We start from the raw sequence: 27885 nt of genomic DNA on the forward strand, positions 1-27885 counted from the left end.
AAATAGCTTTCATTCCTGGCATATTTGGTTGTTTGGACTTTAGCCTTAACAGGGGTTGCGCATGCGTATTACGCATGTCTCCTCGTGATGACAGCAAATGACAGTACTGTTCGCTTCTGCAGAGCTCAGTGAGAGACGGCCAACCGCAGACAAACAATTCCTCTAGCTTGGTAAATCTCATGATCCGCCGTGTTTGGTGGCACTGTGATACAGCGACACATACCTTTTGAGTTCGGTAAGTTTCTGGATTTATGCTGGATGTTTTGTTGGCTTTATTTGGTCACTGGGTAGCTTGCAACCTATGCTAAGCTAGGCTAACATAGCCAACTAACGTTAGCTCAGTGTTAGCTTTCCGCACTTGACGAGCAGAGGTTAGCAGCGGAACTTGGTGGACGTTGGCTGACTAATGTTCGTTTAACCCCAACAGTTTGTTCACCAAATCAGTGCTAATGTAGGACTGTGTTGACCGGTTGCTGTGTAGCGCGTCCGTGGTTCTCTCGGTGTCCCCATATAGCTTATTGTGATTTCAACGTTAAGTTTTTGCCTGACTTAATGTGCAACTCAACAGTGACGCCACTCGAACCGAACCTTGTCCGTTGATATGGTATCAAGCTCGTTGAACTATGCGTCAACGCGGCCGCGTTACACTCTGTTCCAAACACATAACTGATTCAAATATGCGTTTGTGCACCAAAAGAGCTGCTCCAGTGAAGCATAAAGACGCAGGCGTTATCTGCAAAGGTGAAGTGAAAGTATTGTTCCGACATATAATGTATGTTAAATCGGTGCTTTATTAAAGACACTTACCAACCACCTGCAACGTCCAATGGATGTTAACACGAGAGCTACATCCAAATACGCGTTTTTATGGCCAATGCTGCTCTTTAAAAAAAAAATGAGATATTAAGTTAACCATATGGTCATTATAATATAATTGTAGGTTGGTGTGGTGTCGAACTTTGATAGATGCAAATATACAGCAGGCATGAGTATATCTGATATTCTACATCCATACATACAGATTTTGGGGCACCCTGTAGTTCAAATTAAGCTGGACAAACGCACATTAACATCCAAACGCTTCAAATGCAGATATTAGCTGAACGGAATGCCTAGAAGAAAGTTGGCTGAATGATAGGGGACATTTTTGTATGTTCTCTGTAAAATTAATGTGCAATGTTATTAATAGGGATGAATGAGTACACCTGTATCTGTATATGTTCACCCATGTAATTATCTGTATCCTATCTGTACTGGATTGGCGGGGCATAAACCGGAAGTGGACATGGTTTAAACAAAAATGTGTGGATCTTACATCTGTGCATTATTTTAAGTCTGAAATTGACATGGATTGATGAGATAATGCTATACTTATTATTATTCTGGTATATGTGTACTGTATGTACACATATATGTGTAAGTGATCTGTAAGACTTATTGTAGATTATCTTTTTTTTAAATGATCTATGTGAGGTTGTTGATTCATGCAGACGTGTGATGATGGCGGATAGGGAAATCATCTGTCAGCCTCGTTTGCTGTATTCTTCTCAGAAAAGACAGGGTTCAATACCTGAAGCAAAGTTTTCCAAGTGACTTTATCTCACCACCCAAAGAGAGCAGACAACGTGACGCAACGAGTTCTCTTGTGAAATGCACACCGTAAAAAAAGGTTTAAGATTTCCAACGTCCATACTTGAGCATATTGAGGGGGGTGTCATATTTGACCAGAGCTATACAGTGTGAGTGTTTGATGGTGCTCCTGCGCAGGTGTACCGAATAGTCAATGCAGCAGTCCAACTGTTAATGTTACTGGTGATGACACACAAGCTTGCGTACATTACGAGACAAGTTTACCAAGTAACTTTAGATACTAACTATAATAAAGCCGAGTTGAAGAAAACCTAATAAACACAACACCAGCCCTTTTTTAATGAGATACTGCTGAGCTCCTCTCTGGCCGCTGCTTGTACAGTCAGCCTCAGAAGAGGCAGTCGCTGTGTGTGACCATGGCCAATCACAGAGTGCGAAGAGTAAATACATAATGAGCATTTTCTTTAAACACAAATATGGATAATGACCAAAGATTTACTCGTTTACTTGTATCCGGCAAAAATGCATTCGCCGTAGCGGACACTCTTTTATAACAAGTATCTGGCTCATCCCTAGTTATTACTGTAAAATATTATGTCTTAAGTCTTTAAAGGTGGATATCACTCTGATGTGGTGCCCCTGGGAGCATGGCTAACTTGTCTTTTGCTCTGGAAAGTTGCAGCAGTTCTCTCATGAAGTTTGTTTTTGGTGTTTCGAGTAGGACTGGGCGATATGGACCAACACTCATATCCTGACATATTTAGGTTGAATTATGATATATGATAATATGTTAATTTTATTTGAACATGCAGCAGATTACAATAGAATGCATCATGTAATCAATTCACAGTTCCACGTGTCCAAAAGGAGAACCCCGTGTGTGTGTATGTGTGTGTATATGTTTATATATATCCTTATCCTGATATTTTTTTCCACAAAGTGAGTTTAGACAAACGTCAAAGCGTGCAAAGTTTTATTTCAATGTGAACAATTACATATAGCCGCCAAAATTAGAATTGTATATTGTCTTTTTTTGAAGAAATATAGAAAAAGTTAAATATGTTGTTCATTCTTTGGTGCAGTCAAGGTAGTCTCTCTGCAGCCGGCTTCCATCTCACTTACCCCATTAAGACAGATAATAAACATGGTTGATACAGTCTTTCTGCGGCAATCTTCATACTCTCGCTGTTCACTCTATGCAGACTCTCTTTCTCCGAATCACCATGTTTATTTTTTTTGTTCCATTTCTCGTTTGTTTGAATACAATTTGTGTCATCAGTATTCTTAGTATAATAAGTATTCATGGAAAACACATTTTCTGCCAAATCATTTTCATTAAAAAAACCAACAACAGTCTATATGTGCCCTGTGATTGGCTGGCGACCAGTCCAGGGTGTATCCCGCCTCTCGCCCAAAGACAGCTGGGATAGGCTCCAGCACCCCCGCGACCCTCGTGAGGAGCTGTAGAAAATGAATGAATGAAAACCAACAACAAACCCCCCATTATCCAATGTTTTCCTCTTTCCCGCTCAGTCAGTGTGAGCTGGTGAAGATGGTGAAGCCAGACATCCATAATCTGGCCCACCACCTGAAGCAGGAGCGGCTTTATGTGGCATCGGAGAAGCAGCTGATCCAGAGACTAAACAGTGATGTCCTGAAGACAGCAGAGAGGCTTTACCGGGCTGCCTGGATTGCCAAGCAGCAAAGGATCAACCTCGATCGTCTCATTCTCACCAGGTCAAATGAACCTTCAGAATCTTTACTTATTTGTAAAAACACTCCGGAGTCGTAACTGTGGTATTCCACTTGGTGAATTTTCTTAGAGTGAGATAGGAATAATGTCAAGTCAGTCTTTTTCTTGTTTTTATAGTGCGGAAGCCTCTCCAGCTGAATGCTGCCAACATGCCAAAATGCTGGAAGATACACAGTTTGTTGATGGTTATAAGACTTTGGGCTTCCACGAGACTATGTATGGTGAGTTCCTAGCTCGGCTGAGGGAGAACCCCAGACTAGTGGCGTCGTGCTTAGTGGCAGGAGAAAGGCTTAACCAGGAGCACACTCAGGGGGTCATCCACACAGTCTTCACTTCACTTTATGGCAACTGTATCATGCAGGAGGATGAGAGCTACTTGTTACAGGTTTGGTTTACTTTTCCTAGCTATTGCATAACCAGTCGAAACTTATCAAAGATCAATTACAAGTGTCTGTCTTTCCCTCTCGACTACTAGGTGTTGCGATACCTAGTTGAGTTTGAGCTGAAGGAGAGTGACAATCCACGACGACTACTGCGACGAGGCACATGTGCCTTCAGCATCATTTTCAAGCTTTTTTCTGAGGGCCTCTACTCAGCCAAACTCTTCCTCACTGCCACCCTCCATGAACCCATTATGCAGCTATTGGTGGAAGATGAGGACCACCTAGAAACAGACCCAGGCAAAGTGACGGAGCGCCTCACTCCAGTTCAACAGGAGCGCTTTGGAGAGAAGGGCTCTGAAGGCTATAAACAAAGAGTGCAGGCAGCTGTGGAGACCAATGAAGCCAAACTGGTTGCTCTTGTCAACAAGTTCATTGGTTACTTAAAGCAGAACACCTACTGTTTTCCTCACAGCCTGCGATGGATTGTGTCACAGATGTACAAGACGTTGTCATGTGTGGAAGGTCTGGAGGTGGGTGAGGTGCGCACTATGTGCACGGACCTACTGCTGACCTGCTTCATCTGTCCAGCGATTGTTAACCCAGAGCAATATGGTATCATTTCTGATGCCCCCATCAATGAAGTGGCTCGCTTCAATTTAATGCAGGTAAGTGGTATGGGGAAAATGTATACTTTTTTATTTTTATAAACTACTTTGTACTAACGAGGCCTGCCATGATAACTAGGCCTGCCATGATTGCTGGACCACAATTGTCGTCCAAATTATTGCAGATAAAAGTTATTGTCAACATTATTTTGAGAGCAGTTTTTAATAAATGTAATTATACCAAAAGCAGTCAAATTTATTTCTCAAGGTTATTTAACATTGTTATTAGAATGTCAAGCACTTTCAAATGAAGTAAATTGAACAAACAAGAAAAAAACTAATAAAAATAAAATGAACTCTACATCTTTGTTTTGTGCGTACAGGTTGGCCAGCTTTTGCAGCAGCTGGCGATGGCAGATGATGACGCAGACCCAAGACGGAAAAGCTGTTTGTCCAAATTTGAAAAAGTATGAGTGAAAATGTTCACATTTTTATTCCAGTCATTCAAAGTAATTTCTTTTTGTACTTATTGTTTTATACAGAGTTGTGTTGCTGCTTTTCTGGATGTTGTGATTGGTGGAAGAGCAGTTGAGACCCCACCCATGTCTTCCATGAATCTTCTCGAGGGTCTGAGCAGGACTGCTGTCTATGTTACACATCATCAGCTGATTGCATTGGTAAATGATTTAGCTGCTGCTACACACTTTAAACTATATAGTCAAAAAGGTTTTGACCATGTTTGATCGGACTAATTAGTCAGTCATAAGTTATAATGTTAACTGTCTGACTCTAGTTTCACAAAGTGGTTCCCTTTTGGGTTGGCTGAGACCGGAGCTCCTTTAGTTTAAGTGATAAGTGATCATCCCTACAAGTTGCTAAGTGTTAGCTGTTCTATGTATACGTATCTCTTACAGGCTTTCTACATTTCTAGATGCTTATGTATATTTATAGCTTATGTGTGATCATTTCAACCAAGACTGAAATTATCTTCATGCCTAGGTGGATTTTGTACGAAGTGTGATGACTGGGGACCACCTTCGGGAGGAAGAGCACATGGCCCTGGAAACCTTGTTGGCCAATGTACCCCAATCATCTGTGAAGAGCAATAGTCTGGAACTCACCCCCTCCAACACCCCGCAGCTCTCCCCTGCTAGCACTCCTGCCAATAAGAAGAACAGACTCCCTATTGGTATCTTTCTTTTCCAATTTATTTATTTGTGTGCTGACAATGATGCAACCACTGTTTGATGTGCAGATTGAAGGTCCAGTTTGTTTGCATGTGTTGAAACGAGAACTAGAGGATCAATTATAATATTTTCTAATGAGAAACAAAATAAACAGGCAGTCCAGTGATGACTAGTTAGATGCCTGTGTTTATGAAGATTTAATGAGCTTCTTCTCAGCTTGTTATAAAGATAATTAGCATGGTCTGGATTGGGGCTCAATTACAGAAATGACAACCAATTAAACTACCAAATATAAATGAACTCAACTGTAATTGGAATGTGTGGAAAGATGCTTTGACTACCTTCATTAGTATTTTAAAGACAAATTCTTCATTGTAACGCTCCCTCAATTAGAAAAGAAACCACTTGCTTCGAAAATATCATTGTGATTGAACCACAATCTTGATGCTCAAAATACTTTTGAATGGACATGTGAGATATATTCTGTATTCTTTCTTCCACCCCCTACCTTGTCCTTCTTTTTCCCCCCCTCTTGTGCTGCCAATGAATCACCAGGACAACACTTAGCTGCTATAACATCCTGGGACCACACAGCCACCTCCCTGTCTGCTCACATTCCATTAGTAACCCCTTTTGGTGGGTAACCTGTCACTTGTATTGTAGCTGGAAGTTATCCAGCTAGTCCAAGCTAGCTGGATAACCTATCCTATCCTAGCGAGCTAGTCTTGCCAGCCTTGTGTTAGATTACCCTTTTCCGACATAACTGCATGCACCAAGTACTATAAAAGATGCCCACCCTTTCTGCTCACTTTCATGCACTTTCAGTCTGCTTTGCTCTATTTGGTTGGTTGGGATATTTTGGGGTTTTATCCCACCTTTTTGCTGTTTCATATAGAATTTGGTCTGTGGCATAATATCCATTCTGGTATGTACTAGAGCCCGATTGACACATTTTTTGGGGGGTCAATACTGATATTAGGGGCTGAAAAAATATAGGAGTATGAAATAAGAGCATTGGTATACACCATACATCAATATGAATTATTGTAATACCCAAAATACGATTCAACACAAAAGCAGAATGAAGACTACTAAATTAAAATACAGACTAGTAACACTGTCAACATAAGGACATGTCTCTTCGTGATTAACTTTATATATTACCAATATCCATCCATCCATTCTCTATTCTGCTTATCCTCTATGGACTATGGTTGAGGCACTGCTGGATCCTATCCCAGCTGCCTTCGGGCGAGAGGTGGGGTACACCCTGGACCGGTTGATAGTCAGTCACAGGGTACATATAGACAATGATTCATACTCAGATGCATACCTATGAACAATTTTTAGAGCTTGCATATTTTTGAAATGTGGAAAGAAATGGAGTACCCGGAGAAAAGCCACGCCCGCACAGGGAGAACGTGCATACCCCACAGAGAGATGCCAAATGGAGATACCAACCCAGATCTCCTGACTGTGTGGCCAACATTCTAACCACTTGGCCCACCATGCAAAAAGTTGAAAAGTTGCTAAACGTTAATCGCCTTCAACCCGAAAGCTGCATAAAATCACCTCTCCATGTTTTCTTTATGGTGAGGGCATGTGCACAAATTGCAAAGTGACTGCTCCCAAGCACATGAGATGTCTCGAGATCGGAACGCAACCACCAATTTAGCTGTATTGCCGTAGCTGCAGGGTTCAAAGCGTGAGGAAAAAAAGTGCCGGTTTATACACCGGAAATTATGGTACAAGTTTGTTAGCATTTAGACTGTCCATCATGTTCGCTGAACACACATGAAGTGTTTGTTAGCAATTTGTTAGCAAAAAAGTCAAATGTCTTGCAGTGAGCTCCCCATTCATATTAATTTTTAATCAGGTTTTTAATCAGTTTTTCACAGTGATTCAACCTCTGAAGTATTGTGCAATCTCTTGAGGTCGTATTGTGATTTGTGTGATATCAGGAACACTCGACATCAGAGATTTTACAAAATGTTTTTTTTAGGTTACTACCTCAATGACAATCTGTCCCACTTAGGGTACAATGGTAGTTGTTTCATTATCGCCAAGAACTCACTCATCTGGAGTGTCATTGAAATTCACAACTGTCCTTGGTGCGGTTATAATTTCAATATATCTTTAGACTACAATGAAGATGTTAGTTTTATAGATATGACAGATGTTTGGATCAATCTATCAGTCACCAGTAACCTTCATACTCATTAGTAGGCACTTTGCCTCAAAGTGTAAATTAGATTATCACAGTACCTGCCAAGGATATTTTGCCTGTGCTTGCTACATCTTATTCACTTTTAATTGTATCCTGTCATTCACAGTGTTCCTATGCAAATCCATCTTTAATACCCAATTCCTCTCTCCTGGTATTAATCAGAATGGTCTTTCATTTTGATTCAGTAATATTAAAAAAATGGTGTATGGATCTATGTGACTAATAAGCAACTTATATTGAGTAGAACATGGTGGCTTATTTACCTGGTAGAAGAACAATACATTTTTCAAGCGAGTTCTTCAACTTACCTAGTATGCTATTGTTGTTAGTTTTAAAAAGATTTGGGCACATTGGACTTACTGTGTCCTGTACAATATTTAGACTCAAACTGTCACTGGGCAGATTTCATACAGATGAGCATCTCCATGTTAATTGATTCACGCATAATACTTCCATTTCATGCTTTTTAAAGTTCTTCATGTAGAGCTGTTTAAGCACATTTAAACACTCATCATTTGTTTTTCTGCAGCTTTCACACAATGCACAAGGCATTGTTAGGAATCAAATCTTTTCAACAGAAATAATTTTGGTGTAACAAATATTTTAGATTCTTAATTTTTTCCATTATCCTCTGGTTCCTTTCCAAACACCAAACAGCAGCAGCTCGGAGCCGTAGTCGTACCAACATAGCCCAGGAGGGGGAGGCAGAGGCTAGCTCCCAAGAGTCGCTGCAGGAGATCATGCCAGAAGAGGTGCTGGTGATATCACTCGGAAATGGACCTCAGACTGTCCCTGGAATGATGTCAGAAAATGAGGTAATGTACTTGAATTTATGATGTTATCTATTAAATTTAATTAAATGTATTTTGTTTGTTGTAGTCCCTCTGAAGGGGATGTATACTGCCTGAGCTCTGCATAGAGTATCTGTTGTGGCATTTTTCTTAACCATCATCATACCCTCTGCTTGAAATAGTGTCTAGCGTGGGGAACTGAGTCTTTAAAAAGAAAAAAAGTTACAATTGCAGATAAACGCGAGTGAGATGAGTCGACTGTAATTGCTCAATATCAAAGGTATTGCCCTGGAATTCACCTGCGGCATAAAAAAAATGCTTCTCTCGACTTGAATGTCCATCAGGATGTGGAAGAGAACTCAGCGCCTATGGAGAGTAACAGTGTCAAATGACATAAATTCAATGCAACTTTTAGAGTAGTGGTGCCCGTCTGCAGGCCAGGGTTAATTTTTCTCCTGCAGCTCTTTTTTTAATAGCTGAACATCTCCATATTCTGCTGTCAACTCCAACATAAACTTAGTTCAGCATATTTTGACCTACATTAGATTGTTTTAGTGTAGGAGGCTCCCCTCATCCTTTGATTTTTCATCCATGTATATTTAAAACCTTTTTTTGATTTTCCTTTCATCATTGCATCATTTGCTGCATCTTTATCGCTCTCTATTAAAGAAAGATGACACATGCAGGAAGTGAACTGACTATCTTATTCAAGGAGTAGGCTTAAATAGGATTTGCTTCTTCCTACTCCTTTTAGGACATGATGAATTCTATGACTGTGAATAATTTGCTGTAAGATACAGAGCCTGATAATTTTTCCACAAACTGAAAAGTCAAAGCCAAATATGTGTGCAAAGTTTTATTAAAATGTAAACAATCTTAGAGGAAAATTGTCGCTGAAATTAAATAGTATATTCACTTTTTAAAAATATATAACGTTCAATCTTCAGTGCAATCATGCTGCACTCACGGTAGTCTCTCTGTAGCCAGGTTAGTGCCGTTAGTGCTTCCAACTCATGTCCCCCATGTCAGTCGGTAAACATGGTTGATATTGTCTTTATACAGCAAACTTTATACAGTCTTTTTTGTTCACTCCTCCGTATCTCAGCGGGTATCTCTGATTGCTCGTCATAGCGAAGGGGTGCTCAACGCTAACAGCTGCTCCCAAGTGTAGACAATGGAGCCAGTGGCAAGCTAATAAACGTAACAAAATGAACATCCATAGCTGCACACATGCTTAAAGGGTCACTCGGTTGGCACCATCTTTAAACATGAGACCTCTGCACCAAATCCAGTCTATAACAATATGAACTATATGCTCTTTTTTCATATTGTGCTTAAAATAAATATTGATATTTGAAAAATATGGCTATATAGCCCAGCCCTACTTTCTATCATTTTAATGAGCATCATGGCAGGTTATGTGTTGTTGTATAACTGTAATTGTAATAAGAAGACTTAACTACTTATGGATAGTATTAACAATACTATCCATGCTATTGCTATTCTTTAGGTTTTAAACTTGCAGATGGCTGAAGGGGGCCAAGGCGACAGCCATGCAGATGACAATAAGCTGCATGGTAAACCAGATAAAACTCTGCGCTTCTCCCTCTGCAGTGACAACCTGGAAGGCATTTCTGAGGGTAAGTTTTCTCTCTGGGATAGGCTCCAGCACTCCCTGTGACCCTCGTGAGGATAAGCGGTAGAAAATGAATGAATGAATGAGTTTTCTCTCTGGCCTGTTAGGACATCCGGAGAGGTTGACCCCTGACATGATCCACAGCAAACTCAATATTATTTATTTATTGTTTAATTCACTACTCACCATAAATTATAGATATCTTTGTGGGTGTCTTACCTGTCTAAGTTGAAATACTTAATTTAAAATATTCAGGACTTCACCCCCCCCCACTCCAACTTGTATTAAATATGACTTTTGTGGCCTTGGTGGTATGTCTGTGGTTTTATATTTTCCTCTTAGGATGTTACACAACGTTCCTGATTATTAAATTGTTACTTAACCAAATGGAGATTTTAACTACAAATATTTTTCTCAGGTCCATCTAATCGTTCTAATTCCGTGTCATCTCTCGACCTGGAGGGCGAGTCAGTTTCCGAGCTGGGAGCTGGACCTTCAGGGAGCAACGGGGTGGAGGCCCTGCAGCTTTTGGAGCATGAACAGGGTGTGTGTTTTTTTATTTTTATTTTATTTATTTTGCAGGACGAATATTGTGCTGAAAAGTAGGGCTGCACCTATCGAATTTTTTAGTAATCGAGTATTTCAAATTTCAAAGGCATATATTATAATAGATAAAATGTTGATTAATGAACTAATCTGAAAAAATATAATTTTGGTTGGTTAAAAGGCAGTAATAAATCCAATCGATGCGTAATGGCCAACCCAACTTATATACAATATACATTTATTTTTTAGAACCACTTCCTTCCATAACTTTCCTTACATTCAACACTGTGTCTATGTACATGTTATGCAATAAAAAATATATATTTGTTAAGTTGACATGCTGTTTTTTGTGAGCAATGTGTTGTATCTCCTTTAGCCACCACTCAGGACAACTTAGATGATAAACTGCGCAAGTTTGAGATTAGAGACATGATGGGCCTGACAGAGGATCGTGACATCTCTGAGACTGTCAGTGAGACATGGAGCACGGACGTGCTTGGCAGTGACTTTGACCCCAACATGGATGAAGATCGGCTGCAGGAAATAGCAGGTAGGGCTATACCTTGTTACTTGTAAATAGTTTTTCTATTCCTCACCTTTACTTGCACTTCATGAGGACCCTTTTAGTCTCTGCTGGATAAATAGTTTCAGGGAAATGTCATCACCTTGTGGCACATACGTGAAATAGCACCAAGAGACAATTTTGGGTTATTGTAGCCTGCAAAGTGAAATGTGTTGTTATAATATATTAGAAACCGTACAAAGTATATATGATGCAGCTGTACATAACTGAAAAATATAGCCACAATAATGAATTATAATGTTAAAATGCATTTCAGTTCAAACTAAACGCAGTTTTATTCATAAAGGCAGATGTTTGATACTTATTTGATTGTCCTGATATCCTAAAGTTGAATAGAAATAGAAAGATAAAGTATGTAGAAAGTAATTTTTGTTTCAAAATATTATGGTAAATCTGGGGCACATGCTGGCCGAGTGGTTAGCATGTTGTCCTGTATCACTACTGGAACATGTCTGTGTGGAGTTGGCATGTTCTCCCCATGCATGCGTGGCTTTCCTCCGTGCAATCCAACTTCCTCCCACATTCCAAATATGCATATGGTTAATTGGAGACTCTGAATTGTCCGTAGATGTGTGAATAGTTGTTTGTCTGTATGTGCCCTGGCTGGGGACCTGTTTAGCCCGAAGCCAGCTGCGATTAGCTTCAGCATACCCGCAGTCCTAGTGGGAACAAGAGGTATAGACAATGAATGGAATATCATGATAAATCTTTATTACTGTACAATGCAATGTCATCTATAACCATATTTTTCAAGTTCTTTTGTTGGACTGCAGGAAAATGGAATGCTAAAACATTGATATTAAAACTAGTTTTTTGTTGGACATTTCTATAATATGTTTTTATGTAATAACATCTAATTTTAGTGCTCAACTCTCAAAATTAAGAGTTTTATGTCATATTATACATTTTTTTCCCTCAATTTGCAAGCTCAAGAGAGGACATTGACTCATATCTGGCACTATTCGGTAAAATTATTTCAGTGCGCCATTCACACCTTTGTTTCCTCTCCTCGGTGCTTCTGTTACCAAGCTCTCTGTCATCTTGTCTTGCTCTATATCTGTCCCTCTCTCACTTTCTCTCTCGCTCTCTCGCTCTCTCTCTCTCTGACATTCACTTGGTCCCTGCAGTCTTATTGACCTTGGTTCCTTCTCATTTGCATCCACCATTTTTCATTCTTTGGAATATGGCGTTGGGGGACTTTTCCATCATTAAGTGAATTTACAGCGATTTCCTTATGTGTTTTCTCCAAGGGATTGGGTTATGAGCAGCACATTAAATATCCATTAATACCTCATTATCCCACTGATAAGATTACCATGATAATGAGGCAGAAATTCTAATTGTTTCACTTCTTGTTGTGCTACTCATTCAATCATCCACCTGAAAGACAAGTGGTCTTGAAGATTGTAAACGTGGACAGCAGGAAGGGAGCCCTGGCCCCCACCAACATTCTTGTGTGTGTGTGTGCATGGCACGTGCATGTCATTAAGTGGAAGCAAGGTGGACCTCAGGGTGTAACTATCACAGGGCATCGTGAGAGCCTTGAACACCGACTCCTACACACCTGCTTGCCATTTGCCACTCCTCTGCATTCTTCCGCCTTGTTAAATTGTGTTCTCAAGGGGAGGTGGTCATTGTGCAGGCGGCTTAATAACAAAATGTGAGGACAGTAATTTGTTTGTGAGTAATGTGAGGTGCAATCAACAGCCCAAACTCATGGCCTGAAAAATCAGACCGGGTGAGATACTGTCATGAATGTCTGACCTTTAGTGCTGGTGCATTTGAGCTTGTAAAATGCATGTGACCTCAAATTCACCATGTTTTAAACTAGTGCTGTCTATTGATTTAGATATAATTCAGTTGATCACATTTCGATCCTTTAATTAAATGTATCAGGTATCCGTTCCCCTACTCGGGTTATCCTATGTACCCACCTGAGTAAGGGTGGCACCCAGTGTACCCACAAAAAACACCTTCTAAAAAGGCATAAGACAGTCAAAAGCCCCCTGTGCGATTGAGTTTGACACGCCTGCCCTAGTCTATACTATTTACCCCAAAAAGTAGCTTCATTTTTGGATTAGTAGAGCTCTCGATGATCATTTTCTACAAACCATAAATCGTACATTTGTTCATTAGTTGGCAGGTACTTTTTATCAAAAAATATATATAATTATACTCCAATCGACTTGTAGTCCGGAAAAAGTTATATTTTAATGAAAATTCCCAAAATGTGAAAGATATCACAAATATAAAGCTACATCTCGATGCGCTACTTACTGGCTCATCATATTATTTTCTTTTTAGTTGGCACTCTACTGGGTAGAAATTTATACACACACAGCTAGTCACAGAATATAAACAAACTTTTAAAAGCAAATGGTAATAAAAACAAAAGTGCAAGATGTATTTGACAATGGAGGTGACTTGGTACAGAAGGAGGTTAAATCTTTTCTCTCTTTTCTCAGGGGCAGCTGCAGAAAACATGCTCGGCAGCCTGCTGTGTCTCCCAGGCTCGGGCTCGGTGCTATTGGACCCCTACGGTTCCACAATCTCAGAGACTACAAGCGAGGCTTGGAGTGTGGAGGTCCTGCCGAGTGATTCAGGTGGGGTGCCAGGTTCATCCTGCTGTCACCTTCTGACCGTTAAGTTGTCTCTGGGTGTTGTGATGCCTGCGCTTCATATTCACCACAGTCATTAATATGTGTTTCCATGTGTGTGTGTTTTCATACATATTCATGTTTTTACTGCTTTTTAGTGGGGGCAGGGGCACCAGGTGTGTGTGCACAATGTCTTCCATACCAAAAATGTGTGCACACATCTGTCATCATATTTGTATGCACTTGCCTGTCTTTCAGGACAATCCTTGTGTGCCAGTAAGAGGCAGCTTAGGGTTTCCTTAGAGGGACCTCCAGGTGTGTTTGCACCTGTGAAGGAGCAGTGGGGAGGGAAGCGCAAAGACGGCATCTGTCCTCACTCAGTTTATGTGCCGTCAATTCTTGTTTTTTTTTGTTTGTTTGTTCAGGCAGAATCAATAGGTGGGTTTTGCATAGGTTCCCATTTCACATCACATTGGCCACTTTTTTGTGAATGACGAGTACACAGTATGTCCAAGTGTGGAACATTATTTGTCTTTTTTGTTTTAATTTATGAGGTGTTATGCACAAAGTAGCTTCATTTCTTTGTAAAAGTCGATGAGTGCCTTTTATTAACAATGTTCAGGGTATCCTTGGAAATATCTCTGCCTGAAGTTAATTTAGATATACCATTTCAGTAGGTGCTGTAGATGACATGCATGAGTATCTTGATTGCTTTCTGTTCCGTTTGCTGCTCCTGTTCTGCTCAGTAATAGCACGATCAGAGGCTTTCTTCAAGCAGTGTGCTTGTTTCATGGTTTGGAAGCAGAAAACTACACTCTACAGAGCACTTCACCAGCACATTATTACTAACGAGCATGCAAATGAGTACTGCTGTTCATATGGAGCCTCTGGGTTCGACCCAACAGCTCCATTGGGCAGCCAAAGAACTGGGCTCACTAGCTTTATGGTTTTGTTTGGCTGTTATCACACGTGGTAATGTATCTTTTGATTCCATGCATATGTGTGCACTCGGCAATGGTCATCAAGAGGGAAGTGGTGGAGTGACATAATGACTATTATCTGGCACAACCCCTATGATTACAGTGTAATTCAAACAGGACTTGACCACACACACATAGGAAGAGAAGGTTTTGAGAATCATCTTTTGACCTATTCCTGCTGTTTCTTTCAATCTGCAGAAGCTCCAGACTTGAAACAGGAAGAACGATTGCAGGAGCTGGAGAGCTGCTCAGGGGTTGGCAGCACCTCAGATGATACTGAAGTCCGTGAGGTCAGCTCTCGACCCAGCACTCCAGGCCTCAGTGTTGTTTCAGGTAAAATTTTAAACTATATTCCTCCCTTTGCACATACATTGCAAGTCCAAGTTTCAAGTCAAGCCTATAAAGACTGCCCGAGGAAGAGCGCTGTGGGACAAACTTTGTCAAAGGTGCCGTTGGTGCAGTGGAGCTCAGAAGCCGGACGTTAAGGCGACGTGTGGACGCAAAGCGTGTCCAAAAGTAATGCACCTTTCCGAGAAAGACCGCGCTGCTTCTAGTGCCAGCAACAGTTTGGCGGATATTTCACATTCATGTTAATAAAAACCGTCCCATGTGAAATGCTGTTGACAGATGAAAATATTTTTCTCTTGCTAGGAATTACCAAATGGAATAACTTCTGCCTGAGCTTGTTTTATAAACAGAGTATCAGAGCTTGGGGTAGGGCAGAGAGGTTATTTATATACATATAAGGAAGTCCGCCCATCTGTGACATCACAAAGGGGCAGTTTTACAGCGCCCCTTGAGATCGAGCGTTTTAATCCATCCCAAACTTTTTTCAGGGCAGTTGAGCAAACCTCATTATCTGAAACTTTGGCATCGTTTAACAAGAGAATACAACATTCTAACTACATTTATAGGTCAGAAAAACGTAAAAAGCAAAATAGGTCTCTTTTAACTAAATGATGCTGAGGGCCCATCAGGAATAGGCCCAATTTTTTTTTCTCATTTGAAATTGGGAGATGATATTTGTAAAAGTGGTTAATATTGAGTATTATTAGTAATTATAGTAGTATAGTATAGTATTATAGTAATATTGAGTGGTTAATATTGTCAGAATTATATTGCAGTGTTCAGATAAGAAACCAGTGGGGATTTACTCAGTATACATCCAAATGTCCCTCGGGATCCATCCAATGCACAATGTCCGTAGCTCCAGCATCATTCCTACCTCTGCCATAACGCATGGGAGCTTACACAGACAATTTACAGCTCCCACTTGATCCCCTTCTAAGAGATGAAATATAAAGAGCGGGAAAAATTCCCACTCTTTTTGTCTTTCTTTTGAACGCTGACACATTTCTCAGTAGACTGTGGTGCCACTGAGTTGCTTTTGTCCTAAGCATAAACACTGCTATTTGTGTTTTTTTGTTTGTTTCGTTTTTTTTAAACCCAAGGTATCAGTGCGACCTCAGAAGACATCCCCAACAAGATAGAGGATCTGCGTTCAGAGTGCAGCTCAGACTTTGGAGGAAAGGACTCTGTGACCAGTCCAGATGGGGAGGAGTCAGGCCACGGTAGGAGAGTGTCACATCCCGGCTAGACTTGCTAACTCATTAGTCCAGTCCACAACAGCCAGAACCATCCATCTCTGTCACTTTCAGAGTGGTCACCAATCTAAATCGCAGTTTCCTCATCTTGACAGCTTAACAGTTACACTTTAACTTGGAGAGATTGAACAGTGGAGCGTTCACTATAGACATAATTTGCAAAACAATTTTGAAGCTGTTTGCATTTGTGTGTTTGTGTGGTAATTGTTAATGACATCATATTGCCCTGTTGTTACAGGAGTACACCATCTCACATCACCACCCTCACAGGCAGATTCCTTATTGGCCATGTTTGATCCTCTCTCCTCTGGGGAAGGTAATTTTCACTCATAAAATGCTTCACACCCAATCATCGTTAGACATTAGTGCTATTAAATCCAGACCCTAATGTTGTGGGCCCTCAAAACAGCTTGTGTAAAAGTAAAAAAAAAAAGGGCTTATTTCCCGCTCCGGTTTTAATGCTAATTGTTGGGCGTGCTAGTCCACATGCCATTTCATTAAGACCATTTGTTTAATGGGATAGGAGTCTTTTGTTCTGGCTTGTCTAGACTTTGCTTTGTACTGCTGAGTTAGTTCGGAGAGTAACTGTTGTGGCTGCAAGGTGAAGGGATGACAGGTTGAGAGACCTCACCCCAGGTTCTTTGGCACTGTCCCCTCGTCCCACTGTGCTTATGGAAAAAAAAAAGGCTGCCTTTGGAAGCTTTTCAGAAGATGAGTGTACCCTTGGAACAGGTGGCCTACCTTCACCTAGTGCTTGTATCCCACTTACATCTTTCTTTAGCAATCTCCCCCCACTTTTTAGGTGTTTTTTCTTCCTGTTATGTCTTTTGCTGCCACAGTGTCAATACTGTGCAGAATTTCACCAAGCGTTGGCTTGTTCACCCACTAATAGGGAACGTGAGCTGGGTTTAGACCCGTCGTGAGACAGGTTAGTTTTACCCTACTGATGATGTGTCGTTGCAACAGTAATTCTGTTGCAAAGCAGAATTTCATGAAGATATGGAAGGACAGTTCCCTAAAGTTCACCGCTTTTTGGAGATGTATTTATTTTTTCTGTGTTTTGTACAAACACAATAATTATTATTATTAATTATTAATTAATTATTAATGGACTATCAGGTGCCAGTCAAAACAGAATTATGTTTATAATTACTGTTTTTTCAAATATATCAATCAATTAATTATAAACATTTGTCTACCAAAGGAAGTATCCTGAGAGTTTACATTTCATGTGCCTTTTTTTTTTTTTACAGGTTCCACCACTGGAACAATAGTGAGGCCTAAAGTACACTATGCCAGGCCTGCTCACCCACCTCCAGATCCCCCCATCCCTGAAGCCAGTGCCCTGGGGCAGGATATGCGCCACTCACTCTTCATGCCCCACAGCTTGGCTCAGGCCGAGTTGGAGCACACCAAGCAGCGCCATTCCTTCCCTGACAGGTTGGTCCGTAGCCGCAGTTCTGACATTGTCTGCCCAGGCCGTCGACCAACGAGTGACCCCGGACTCAATCGCCGTGTCGCAGTTGAAGACCGTGACCCTGCTGGGGCCTTTCCTTTAGGGCCATCTTCGTCACCCAGCAAGGATTCTTTGAAAGGAGAGGTAAGAATCTTTGCCATCAATTACACAAAGCCACACTCAGCCTTGGACAAAGGTGAAAATACAGTGAAGAAAATAAGTATTTGAACACCCTGCTATTTTGCTATTTCTCCCACTTAGAAATCATGGAGGGGTCTGAAATTTTCATCGTAGGTGCATGTCCACTGTGAGAGAGATAAACTAAAAAGAAAAATCCAGAAATCACAATGCATGATTTTTTAACAATTTATTTGTGTGATACAGCTGCTAATAAGTATTTGAACACCTGAGAAAATGAATGTTAATATTTGGTACAGTAGCCTTTGTTTGCTATTACAGAGGTCAAACGTTTCCTGTAGTTTTTCACCAGGTTTGCACACACTGCAGGAGGGATCTTGGCCCACTCCTCCACACAGATCTTCTCTAGATCAGTCAGGTTTCTGGGCTGTCGCTGAGAAACACGGAGTTTGAGCTCCCGCCAAAGATTTTCGATTGGGTTCAGGTCTGGAGACTGGCTGGGCCATGCTAGAACCTTGATATGCTTCTTACGGAGCCACTCCTTGGTTTTCCTGGCTGTGTGCTTCAGGTCGTTGTCGTGTTGGAAGACCCAGCCACGACCCATCTTCAATGCTCTGACAGAGGGAAGGAGGTTGTTCCCCAAAATCTCACAATACACGGCCCCAGTCATCCTCTCTTTAATGCAGTGCACTCGTCCTGTCCCATGTGCAGAAAAACACCCCCAAAGCATGATGCTACCACCCCCATGCTTCACAGTAGGGATGGTGTTCTTCGGATTGTACTCTTCATTCTTCTTCCTCCAAACACGCTTATTGGAATTATGACCAAAAAGTTCTATTTTGGTCTCATCTGACCATAAAACTTTCTCCCATGACTCCTCTGTATCATCCAAATGGTCATATGCAAACTTAAGACGGGCCTTGACATGTGCTGGTTTAAGCAGGGGAACCTTTCGTGCCATGCATGATTTCACATCATGACGTCTTAGTGTATTACCTACAGTAACCTTGGAAACGGTGGTCCCAGCTCTTTTCAGGTCATTGACCAAGTCCTGTCGTGTAGTTCTGGGCTGATTCCTCACCTTTCTTAGAATCATTGAGACCCCACGAGGTGATATCTTGCATGGGGCTCCACTCCGATTGAGATTGACCGTCATGTTTAGCTTCTTCCATTTTCTAATGATAGCTCCAACAGTGGACCTTTTTTCACCAAGCTGCTTGGTAATTGCTCCGTAGCCCTTTCCAGCCTTGTGGAGGTGTACAATTTTGTCTCTGGTGTCTTTGGACAGCTCTTTGGTCTTCGCCATGTTACAAGTTAAAGTCTTACTGATTGTATGGGGTGGACAGGTGTCTTTATGCAGCTAACGACCTCAAACAGGTGCATCTGATTCAGGATGATACATGGAGTGCAGGTGGACTTCTAATGGGCAGACTAACAGGTCTTTCAGGGTCAGAATTCTAGATGATACACAGGTGTTCAAATACTTATTTGCAGCTGTATCACACAAATAAATTGTTAAAAAATCATGCATTGTGATTTCTGGATTTTTCTTTATAGTTTATCTCTCTCACAGTGGACATGCACCTACGATGAAAATTTCAGACCCCTCCATGATTTCTAAGTGGGAGAAATAGCAAAATAGCAGGGTGTTCAAATACTTATTTTCTTCACTGTAAGTGAAATCAGTTTAAAGTGGACAAAATGAATGCATTCGGAATGTTCATCATATGGCGAAGCTGCTACAGTGTCTTAAACTCACTGGGTGAAGCTTTGCAAAATCAAGATTACGTACTACTTTGCTATTATCTCGAGGGAAAATAGAGAGAGATTCATTTGACAGTTTTAGTATTTTATGTATTTTTGGTAGCCAGTTACTATTGATAATATAGTACACTTTGTACATTGTGATTTTCATTCATAGACTGAGGACAGAAAGGACAGTGATGATGAAAAGTCTGATCGCAACAGGCCCTGGTGGAAGAAGCGTTTTGTGTCGGCCATTCCTAAAGGTAAGGAAACAGTTCTTGCTTCCTTTGTCAACAAAGCAATATTTTTTAAAAAGTTACCTTTTTTTGCACTACTTCATTTCCCGTTTCAGGGGGAAAAAAAGTTATTTTGATCACAAGTGACAGAAAATCTCACACTTTAAAGAGCAGAACAAGGCGCAATTCATAACATGGAGAAAAAGAATGATGATCTATGTTGTACATTCCCAATGTTCCGGTTGGAAAATGATGTGTTTTGTTTGTCTGAGTTACTTTAGAGACGTGTCCAGTCCCTTTTTTCTCACGTCTCACTAGCTGCAGATTTATATAGAGTGTTCAAAGCTAATCACTCATCAGAGGAGATTTTGTTGTGTACATTGTGTGGCGCTAGCCCTCCCAGCAGTGCTGTCAACCAGCAGCTAATGGTCATTAGATGGACCTCTCTGTCATCACCACTGATAGATGGCACATCTCTTGTTGCAATTCTACTCTACCACCATATCTCATGCATCTGTCTGGGGAATAATGAGCCGCGCCCACATGGAGTGACTGCACATTACTCCTTGAGATAATTGTATTTCTTAAGTAAACATTAAGTTGATATTCATAAAATGGGCCACAAGTTGGGGGCCGTTGGAGCCTGAACCACCAGTCAGCCACCAACCTGTGCAGAGTACAATGTATTTGTCCTACAGCTCTGCCTGGTGACACACAGTCAGTTGTCCCGCAGAGTAGCAACCTTTGTGTGAAAGGCCAACCCCCGTTTGTTGTGTTCCTCACAGTGCTGTATTGGACTGCTGAAAGTGATGTCCCAGGTAACACTGTCGTGCTATCGTCATCAAGCTAGCTTTACTGCTAAGGCTGTGGCTGTGGCTTTGTGCCATGCTGCTTAGTAGATGTTGCCCTTTAGAGCTGTGATGTAACATGGTGCATCTTGAATTCCCATAATTTACATTCATGCATCTGTCTGTTTCATAGCATTATTTTCCCATTTTAATGTGTGGACAATACAGAATATCAACATACGTAGACACATTTACCCAGTGTTTACTGTCTTTTTCATCAAACGTTAGACTCAGTTCCTCACTTGTTTGTCCTGTTTTCACCATTTGTGTTAATAGGATAAGCCCCGACAGACCTTTTGGACTGCATTACATTTAATTTTCCATAATGACTTTCAGTGGACTTTAATGATATTCTGGTGGTCTGTTCTCTATTTCAATTATACTTGGTTGCTTTGTTTGTTAGCATAATTCACTCGAGACATTTAAGTGGAATGAGATTTTTCATCAGTTGACCACCCATTCCGATGTGCATTTTGACTTTGATTATACGTCCAAGTCAAAAGTCAATTCCGAAGTGCATATATTTATTTTTATTATTTATGGCTAATTTACTCACAGCCAACCTCCAACCCAACTCAAACCATTGCATGCTTTTCACAGCTCCAATAGCAGCATTTCGGAAAAGAGACAAGCAGGAGAAGGATGATATAGCCCAGGAGCGAAGCATGCAAGGTTTGTTCGATAATTTCTTGAGGAGAATCCACCACATTGTGTGGGATTTTAAATATTTTTGTGTGTTGGTTGGTTCATCAGATGATGCCTTGCCCAGACAGAGCTCCCAAGTCCAGGCAGCTGAAGACATCCTGGACAAGTACAGGAACATAAAGAGGACCAGCCCAAGTGATGGAGCCACAGTGGGTGTGGTTTATGAGGGAGCTGGAGGTCAGGAATAACTAATTTGCCATTCTTCACTGATTCAATTTGTTGACATTTGTACATTTTTACGTCACTGTGTACATAATTAGATGCACCTTCATTATCAAAATATGCAGTGTATTAAAAAGTCTGTCTTTTTAAAGGCCTTTTTGTATGTAGCTGAAATAAAGTAACTAAAAGTATTACAAACTGCTCTTGATGAAGATGCAGTGTAGTACTATACTGTATTCCACCCACGGCCCGCCTCTAGGCACGTCTACTTCGCTGTGGCCACATTGGCGAGTACTCAAAGACGACCTCCACACAACTCAAACCATTGCATGCTTTTCAGATGAGAGCTGTACTCGCACTTATGTTCACCGAATGACATGCTAGAAAGTTCTTGTTAGTCCTACAAAGATCATGTATTTAGTCTTTTTTTTGTGAAAAAGAAAAAGGTGACCTGAAAGACACCCTTTTAAAAACACTGCAGGGACAGTGGACATCGTTGTTGTTGAATCAACATTATACAAAGTAAAATCTAAATCTATTCAGTCTTCAATTCAATTCTCTTATCTGAATTTTTTGATTTCTCATTTCAGATCTTTGTGTTGAAGAAGGTGTGCACGACTCTCCAAGAGACGATGCACTGCAAAACATTTCCACTGATGACCTCCCAGACTCTGCCAGTCAGACGGCCCAGCAGCATGGCTCAAAGTTCTCTTTCAGGTCTGTGAAAATCTACCACAAACAGTTTACCTTCCTACAAAGCACTGCTTTTGTAAAACAATGTAGTTTTTGGATAGATATTCACAGCTATTGTCTTCCAGTGATGCCAAGAAAAAGTTGCGGTTGGCATTATGCTCAGCAGACTCGGTGGCTCTGCCCATCATGACCTCTGCAACCACAAGAAATGGTCTTCCTGACCACATGGACCCAGAAGGTATATTCACATGCTTCAGTTGTACGTCTTTTCAAAATTAGGAATTTCAGAATTACTCCTTGCACCTATGACCAAGACTGCACCAAAAGCTAAATCAAAACGTTTTAAAATATTCAATTTTAATCCAAAGGTAGAACTAGTAACATAGAAAATGTTGTGCCTGCACATGCCATGTGGAGAAAGGGCACAATATTAAGAATGAAATGACACCAAGTGAACTGTAAAGCCACAAAACTCAAGTTTTTTGGTCATCATTCACAAGACGGTGCAGATGTATATTGCTGCGCTTCTAATCCTGCCCTCTCTTTTTGGTAGACAATGAGATCGTATGCTTCCTAAAGGTCCAGCTCGCAGAGGCCATCAACCTTCAGGACAAGAACCAGATGGCCCAGATCCAGGAGACTACACGCTGTGTCAGCCGTTTTGACCCCCGCACCTGCAGGAAACTTCTGGCTGCCATTGCAGAGGACTACAGGTAATGAGAGTTTAGCATGATGGGATTTTTCGTCTTTTTTTTTTTTGGTCAATAATACAAAAAAATGTGTTTCCTTCAGAAAGCGGGCTCCATACATTGCTTATTTAACGAGGTGCCGCCAGGGCCTGCAAACCTCCCAGGCCCATCTGGAGAGGCTTCTCCAGAGAGTTCTCAGAGACAAGGAAGTGGCCAACCGCTATTTCACCACTGTTTGTGTTCGTCTTCTTCTTGAACACATGGAGTCCAGGATGCTTGACTTTATCAAGGGTACAAATTCATGAATATTTTTTCCATTTTTACCATTTTTTGGGATATACGCTATTTTATATTTATATATATCACACTTTTTCCACACCACTGTGTGTGTGTGTCTTTGACTTAATACCAAAACAAGAAAGCTGTATATTTGTGGCAACTATTTACCCCCCCCCCCCCCCTTCTCAGCATTCCAAGGGTGCACAGCAGCAGATGACAAGACTGCAGCAGTGGAGGATTTTCTGCGCTACTTGTACGGTGCCATGGCCCGTGATGCCATTTGGCAGTATGCAAGTGAGGACCAGCTGCAAGATGCCCAGATGGCCATCGAACGCAGCGTTATGAACCGCATCTTCAAGCTGGCCTTTTACCCCAACCAGGATGGAGACATTCTCAGAGATCAGTTAGTAATTGCACTTTTTCAGAAGACATTTGGCTGTATAACATGATCGCTTAGTTCTGTGGATACAGGAACAAACTTGCTCTTATGCATCAAAACTATTATTCTAATAGAAGAACTAAAAACACCATTAGCTCATGAACTATTCATTTATTTTTATTTTTTTGCAAGGAGCACAAAGGTGAGAACATGGTCTGACAGGCAATGCTGTTCACAGCCTCTAGGGTGCAAATTTGCATGTCTGGGTATTTATATGGTATGCCCTGATATACAGTAATCCCTTGTGATTAATTGGCTCCAGACCTGACCGTGATAAATTAATATTGACGAAGTAGTGCAGTAATTCCATATTTGTAAATTAATATCTTAATAGTTATAGCATAGAAAAGGTGTTTACAACCTTCTAAATATATTTTAAAAATATCACCTTTATTTTCATATTAGCCAATATAGTAGATATAACAATGAGTCATTTAAACCAGCCATTGTTGTGAGATAATACTTTTCTAATGGAACGTCAGCCACTGCACACATTGTGCTTGTAGAAGATGTAGTCACCCATGCAATTCAAACTGCATATGTAAGATATTTTGTATGACGCTCTTGTTTTGTTTATGGGGCAAACGGTGCTTTTATTTTAAAGGATGGTCACGGAAGTGTGTTTTTCGTGTTTGGAGAATGCGTATTCACAGCTACAATGAGCTATGCTAAAAAAAAAATGTTTTACTCAGAACTTCCACATCGTCTTTTCTTCTCATGATGACAGCATTTCATTAATCTTTATATATCATCAACTCTGCTTGCTTATGTACATCGTTATAAGTCATTTTCATTGGAAGAATCTATACAGGTACATAAAAAAATAGCGCCCAACACTACTATATAACTTGCCTTATATATATATATATATATATAATATATATTTGAATTAATGTTGCCTTGTTTGTGCTTGAAAATGCTTAATCTAGACAAACAATACTTCAGTTTATTAAAAGGTGGAATTCAACCACAAAACATCGCTTACTAATTTTTGAAAGCCGCAAAATTCAAACTGCGAAATGGCAATTTTTCTCTTTTGGCATTTCAACAGTAGTAGCTCCATGTTCACATGCAATTTGAGGGAATTTGAAATGCTAGTTATATTTTAGAGTGCTACCAACCTACCATGTGCTGCTGTATTTTAAAGAAGGATTTCTCCTCCCATCTCACCCCCAAAAAGGCTTTTCCATGAACATATCCAGCGGCTGTCCAAAGTTGTGACGGCTAATCATAAAGCACTTCAAATCCCGGAGGTATGAACACGTTTGATTTAAAAAAAAAAAAAAAAAATATATATATATATATGTTTTCTTTTACAAGGATGAGGTGCTCAGGTTTGGATATTTGTCCCCTGATTACAGGTTTACTTGAAAGAGGCTCCCTGGCCCTCTGCACAGTCTGAGATCAAGACCATCAATGCCTACAAGACACCCAGAGACAAAGTCCAATGTATCTTGCGCATGTGTTCCACCATCATGAACCTCCTTAGTCTGGCCAATGAGGACTCTGTCCCTGGAGCAGATGACTTTGTTCCTGTCCTTGTTTTTGTCCTAATCAGGGTGAGTCTCGACTTTGTTCTTCATTTAGACTCATAATAACTTTATGTTAATATTTAATAGTAATATTTAAATTGAATATTATTATCTGAAAAAATTATCCAAAAACTATTTCTTCCTTATATCCATATGTGTGTCTGAGCAGTGTAGCGTAAGTTTTTAAAAAAATTTTATCGTCTAATGTGGGCCCATCCCCGCATCTCCTCCCCTCCAGGCAAACCCGCCTTGCCTGCTGTCCACCGTTCAGTACATCAATAATTTCTATGCCAGCCGACTGAGTGGGGAGGAGTGCTATTGGTGGATGCAGTTCACCGCGGCGGTGGAATTCATTAAGACCATCGACGATCGCAAGTGAAGCAGAACAGCCACCTGTATGGGCAGACTGTGGGGGAAGGAGCCGGGAGACTGGGAGCCTTCCCGCCCAACTGCTCCCTCTGCACAGCTTCTGAAAGATGGCCCTCAGCCTGCTTGTCATGTGTATAGCTTGTACATAGCCACAGACTCTCAAAGATTGCAGAATATATAATATTACTGTTCATACGTGGGGAGAAAAATCCAGGTTTTAGCCGTGGTGGGAAAACGGCTTTGGGGAAAAAATTGCAACATGGTAACCTTGAACTTGATCTGGGTTTTTATTTGTATCGTTCTGTCTCCTCTGTCATGTTTCATTTTTTGGGTGTCTGTCTTAGGAATTTTATATATAAGCAGGTACAAAATAAGAAATGACATCAACCTAAGTGATAAACCTATTTAAAGGGACCAGGTTTTGTTGGTGTGATCATCTCATTTTATTCCTCCCGAGAGTGAAAGAAAGGAGTTTCAATTATGTTACATTAAATTGTATATTAGGCAATGAGATTTAGTGACTCTTAACACCTATGTGAATTCCCACAAACCCACCAATCTATTAGTGAATAAAAAAAAATATGGCAGCTTATTTAAAGACACTCGCAACCCAAATGTGGGACACTTGACAATTTTGACACAAGTGCCCACACATTTATATGAAATAGAATATTGAATTCTATAATTCTGTTTAATGCTTTAACTCACATCCATAGCATGCCCCTTCAAGAGGCACGTGATGCTGCTATGATGAGAACATGCAAGGAAGGTTTTGGAAGGCACCTGGGCAGTCCTACCTTGTGGATGCTAGGTGATGAAAAGGATACAGGGTCAGCTCATGCACAGTCCTTGTGGTGGCATTAAAGATATATTGATAATAGTGCCTTTATGTGGGGGCAACCTCTATAGGTTACTATTTGTTTTTCTGCATAGACATGCCCCCATACCAAACCCCACACACAAACACACTCTTCACTGCTCTCTACACATCTTTGCAGAGCACCACCATGTTACTGATCACCATGCCTCAGTCACTTTAATGCACTTGAATTTGAACAAATGCCCCACTTTGTTTTTACCTCTGTGGGATTAACTTGAGTAGCGTTATATGTCTGTGTACACTCACTTCTGCATTTGATGAATTACACAGCTAGCTTGCTTCTACTTGGGGTTAAAGCCTTTTCTTGGAATTACATTTGGGCTTCATTTAGCGCTATCTTTGTAATATCATTAATTTAAGTGAACAAAGCTATTTTATTTCTCATGGATGCCAGTGAAGTGACTTTATGGCGTGGGCAGTGAATGATTTGGAAATTAGCTCTCTACCTCCCCATACATTCAAGAAAGGGACAGATATTTGTGCACTTATATTTATTTTACTCCATATCGACGTGCTGTGTTATCCCAGTTACATCTTTACAATTCTAGCAGAAGCATGACTGCAGTTCAGTTCAGAATTTCTGTGCACAGACATGCCACTTGTACTATAGTTTAATCCATTACATGTCTTATAAGTCAATGAGCTGACAGCACAACACATTACAGGGAGAGCAAATAATCAACACTGTTCAGTTAATGCTGGGTGACACGGGTGTGTGAGACGAGTGCGTGGTTGCCTTTTGCATGAAGTCACAGAGTGGTCTGCACATTTTTGCTCATGATAGAGTTGAGTCAGGATCAGTACCTGCCAGAGGATGCAAAAAGCTTTTTTTTTTTTGAGTCCATGGAACTTGGATATCAGAACTCTATGATTTATTTTGCACAAAATATGTACGTTCCTCAAATATATTGACAGGGAGCAGTGCATTTTGAGACCTAACTGTTGCTGTCAATGTGAGCGTTCACATTTGTACACTTTCTTACGCTGTGTAATCAATGTTATAACCATCTACGGGAACATAATTGTTCTAGGTTGTGTCTACAGTATACTAATTGGATTTATGGGAAACAAATGTAATTCAGTCTGGTACCACTGCTAACTCCATATTGGTTATAAATTGTCTAAATTAAAAAAAAACAGCAAACTATTGTTGCTGCTTAAAGCTATACTGCTATGCTCCTTGTGCTACTGAGTTTAAAGGCTGCACAGAGATCAAAGATAGAACACCTTG

The 27885-nt window shown here is 40.6% G+C and overlaps 1 protein-coding gene across 7 annotated transcripts; it reads left to right on the forward strand.

Annotated features, from left to right (window-relative positions):
- Positions 1-77: 77 nt before the first annotated feature.
- On the forward strand, positions 78-27885 carry gapvd1 (GTPase activating protein and VPS9 domains 1). 7 transcript variants are annotated; one of them, XM_078789836.1, is made up of 29 exons: positions 78-235; positions 3124-3327; positions 3461-3728; positions 3819-4391; positions 4715-4798; positions 4874-5008; positions 5331-5520; positions 6074-6154; positions 8403-8560; positions 10047-10176; positions 10591-10716; positions 11095-11268; positions 13767-13904; positions 15077-15211; positions 16330-16449; positions 16721-16798; positions 17736-18082; positions 19998-20085; positions 20844-20876; positions 21507-21578; positions 21660-21788; positions 22364-22490; positions 22592-22704; positions 23020-23179; positions 23259-23446; positions 23624-23837; positions 25054-25126; positions 25235-25432; positions 25644-27885. In XM_078789836.1, the coding sequence occupies exons 2-29, from the start codon at positions 3143-3145 to the stop codon at positions 25782-25784; spliced, it is 4458 nt and encodes a 1485-aa protein (XP_078645962.1). In that variant the 5' UTR covers positions 78-235; positions 3124-3142; the 3' UTR covers positions 25785-27885. The 7 variants fall into 7 exon arrangements, with proteins under 7 accessions (XP_078645962.1, XP_078645963.1, XP_057927130.2 ...); XM_078789837.1 differs by having other exon boundaries at positions 8406-8560; XM_058071147.2 differs by lacking the exon at positions 20844-20876.

The sequence above is a fragment of the Doryrhamphus excisus genome, linkage group LG3 (assembly GCF_037039965.1).
Source record: "Doryrhamphus excisus strain RoL-2023G ecotype Guam linkage group LG3, RoL_Dexc_Guam_v1.1, whole genome shotgun sequence".
NCBI lineage: Eukaryota > Metazoa > Chordata > Actinopteri > Syngnathiformes > Syngnathidae > Doryrhamphus > Doryrhamphus excisus.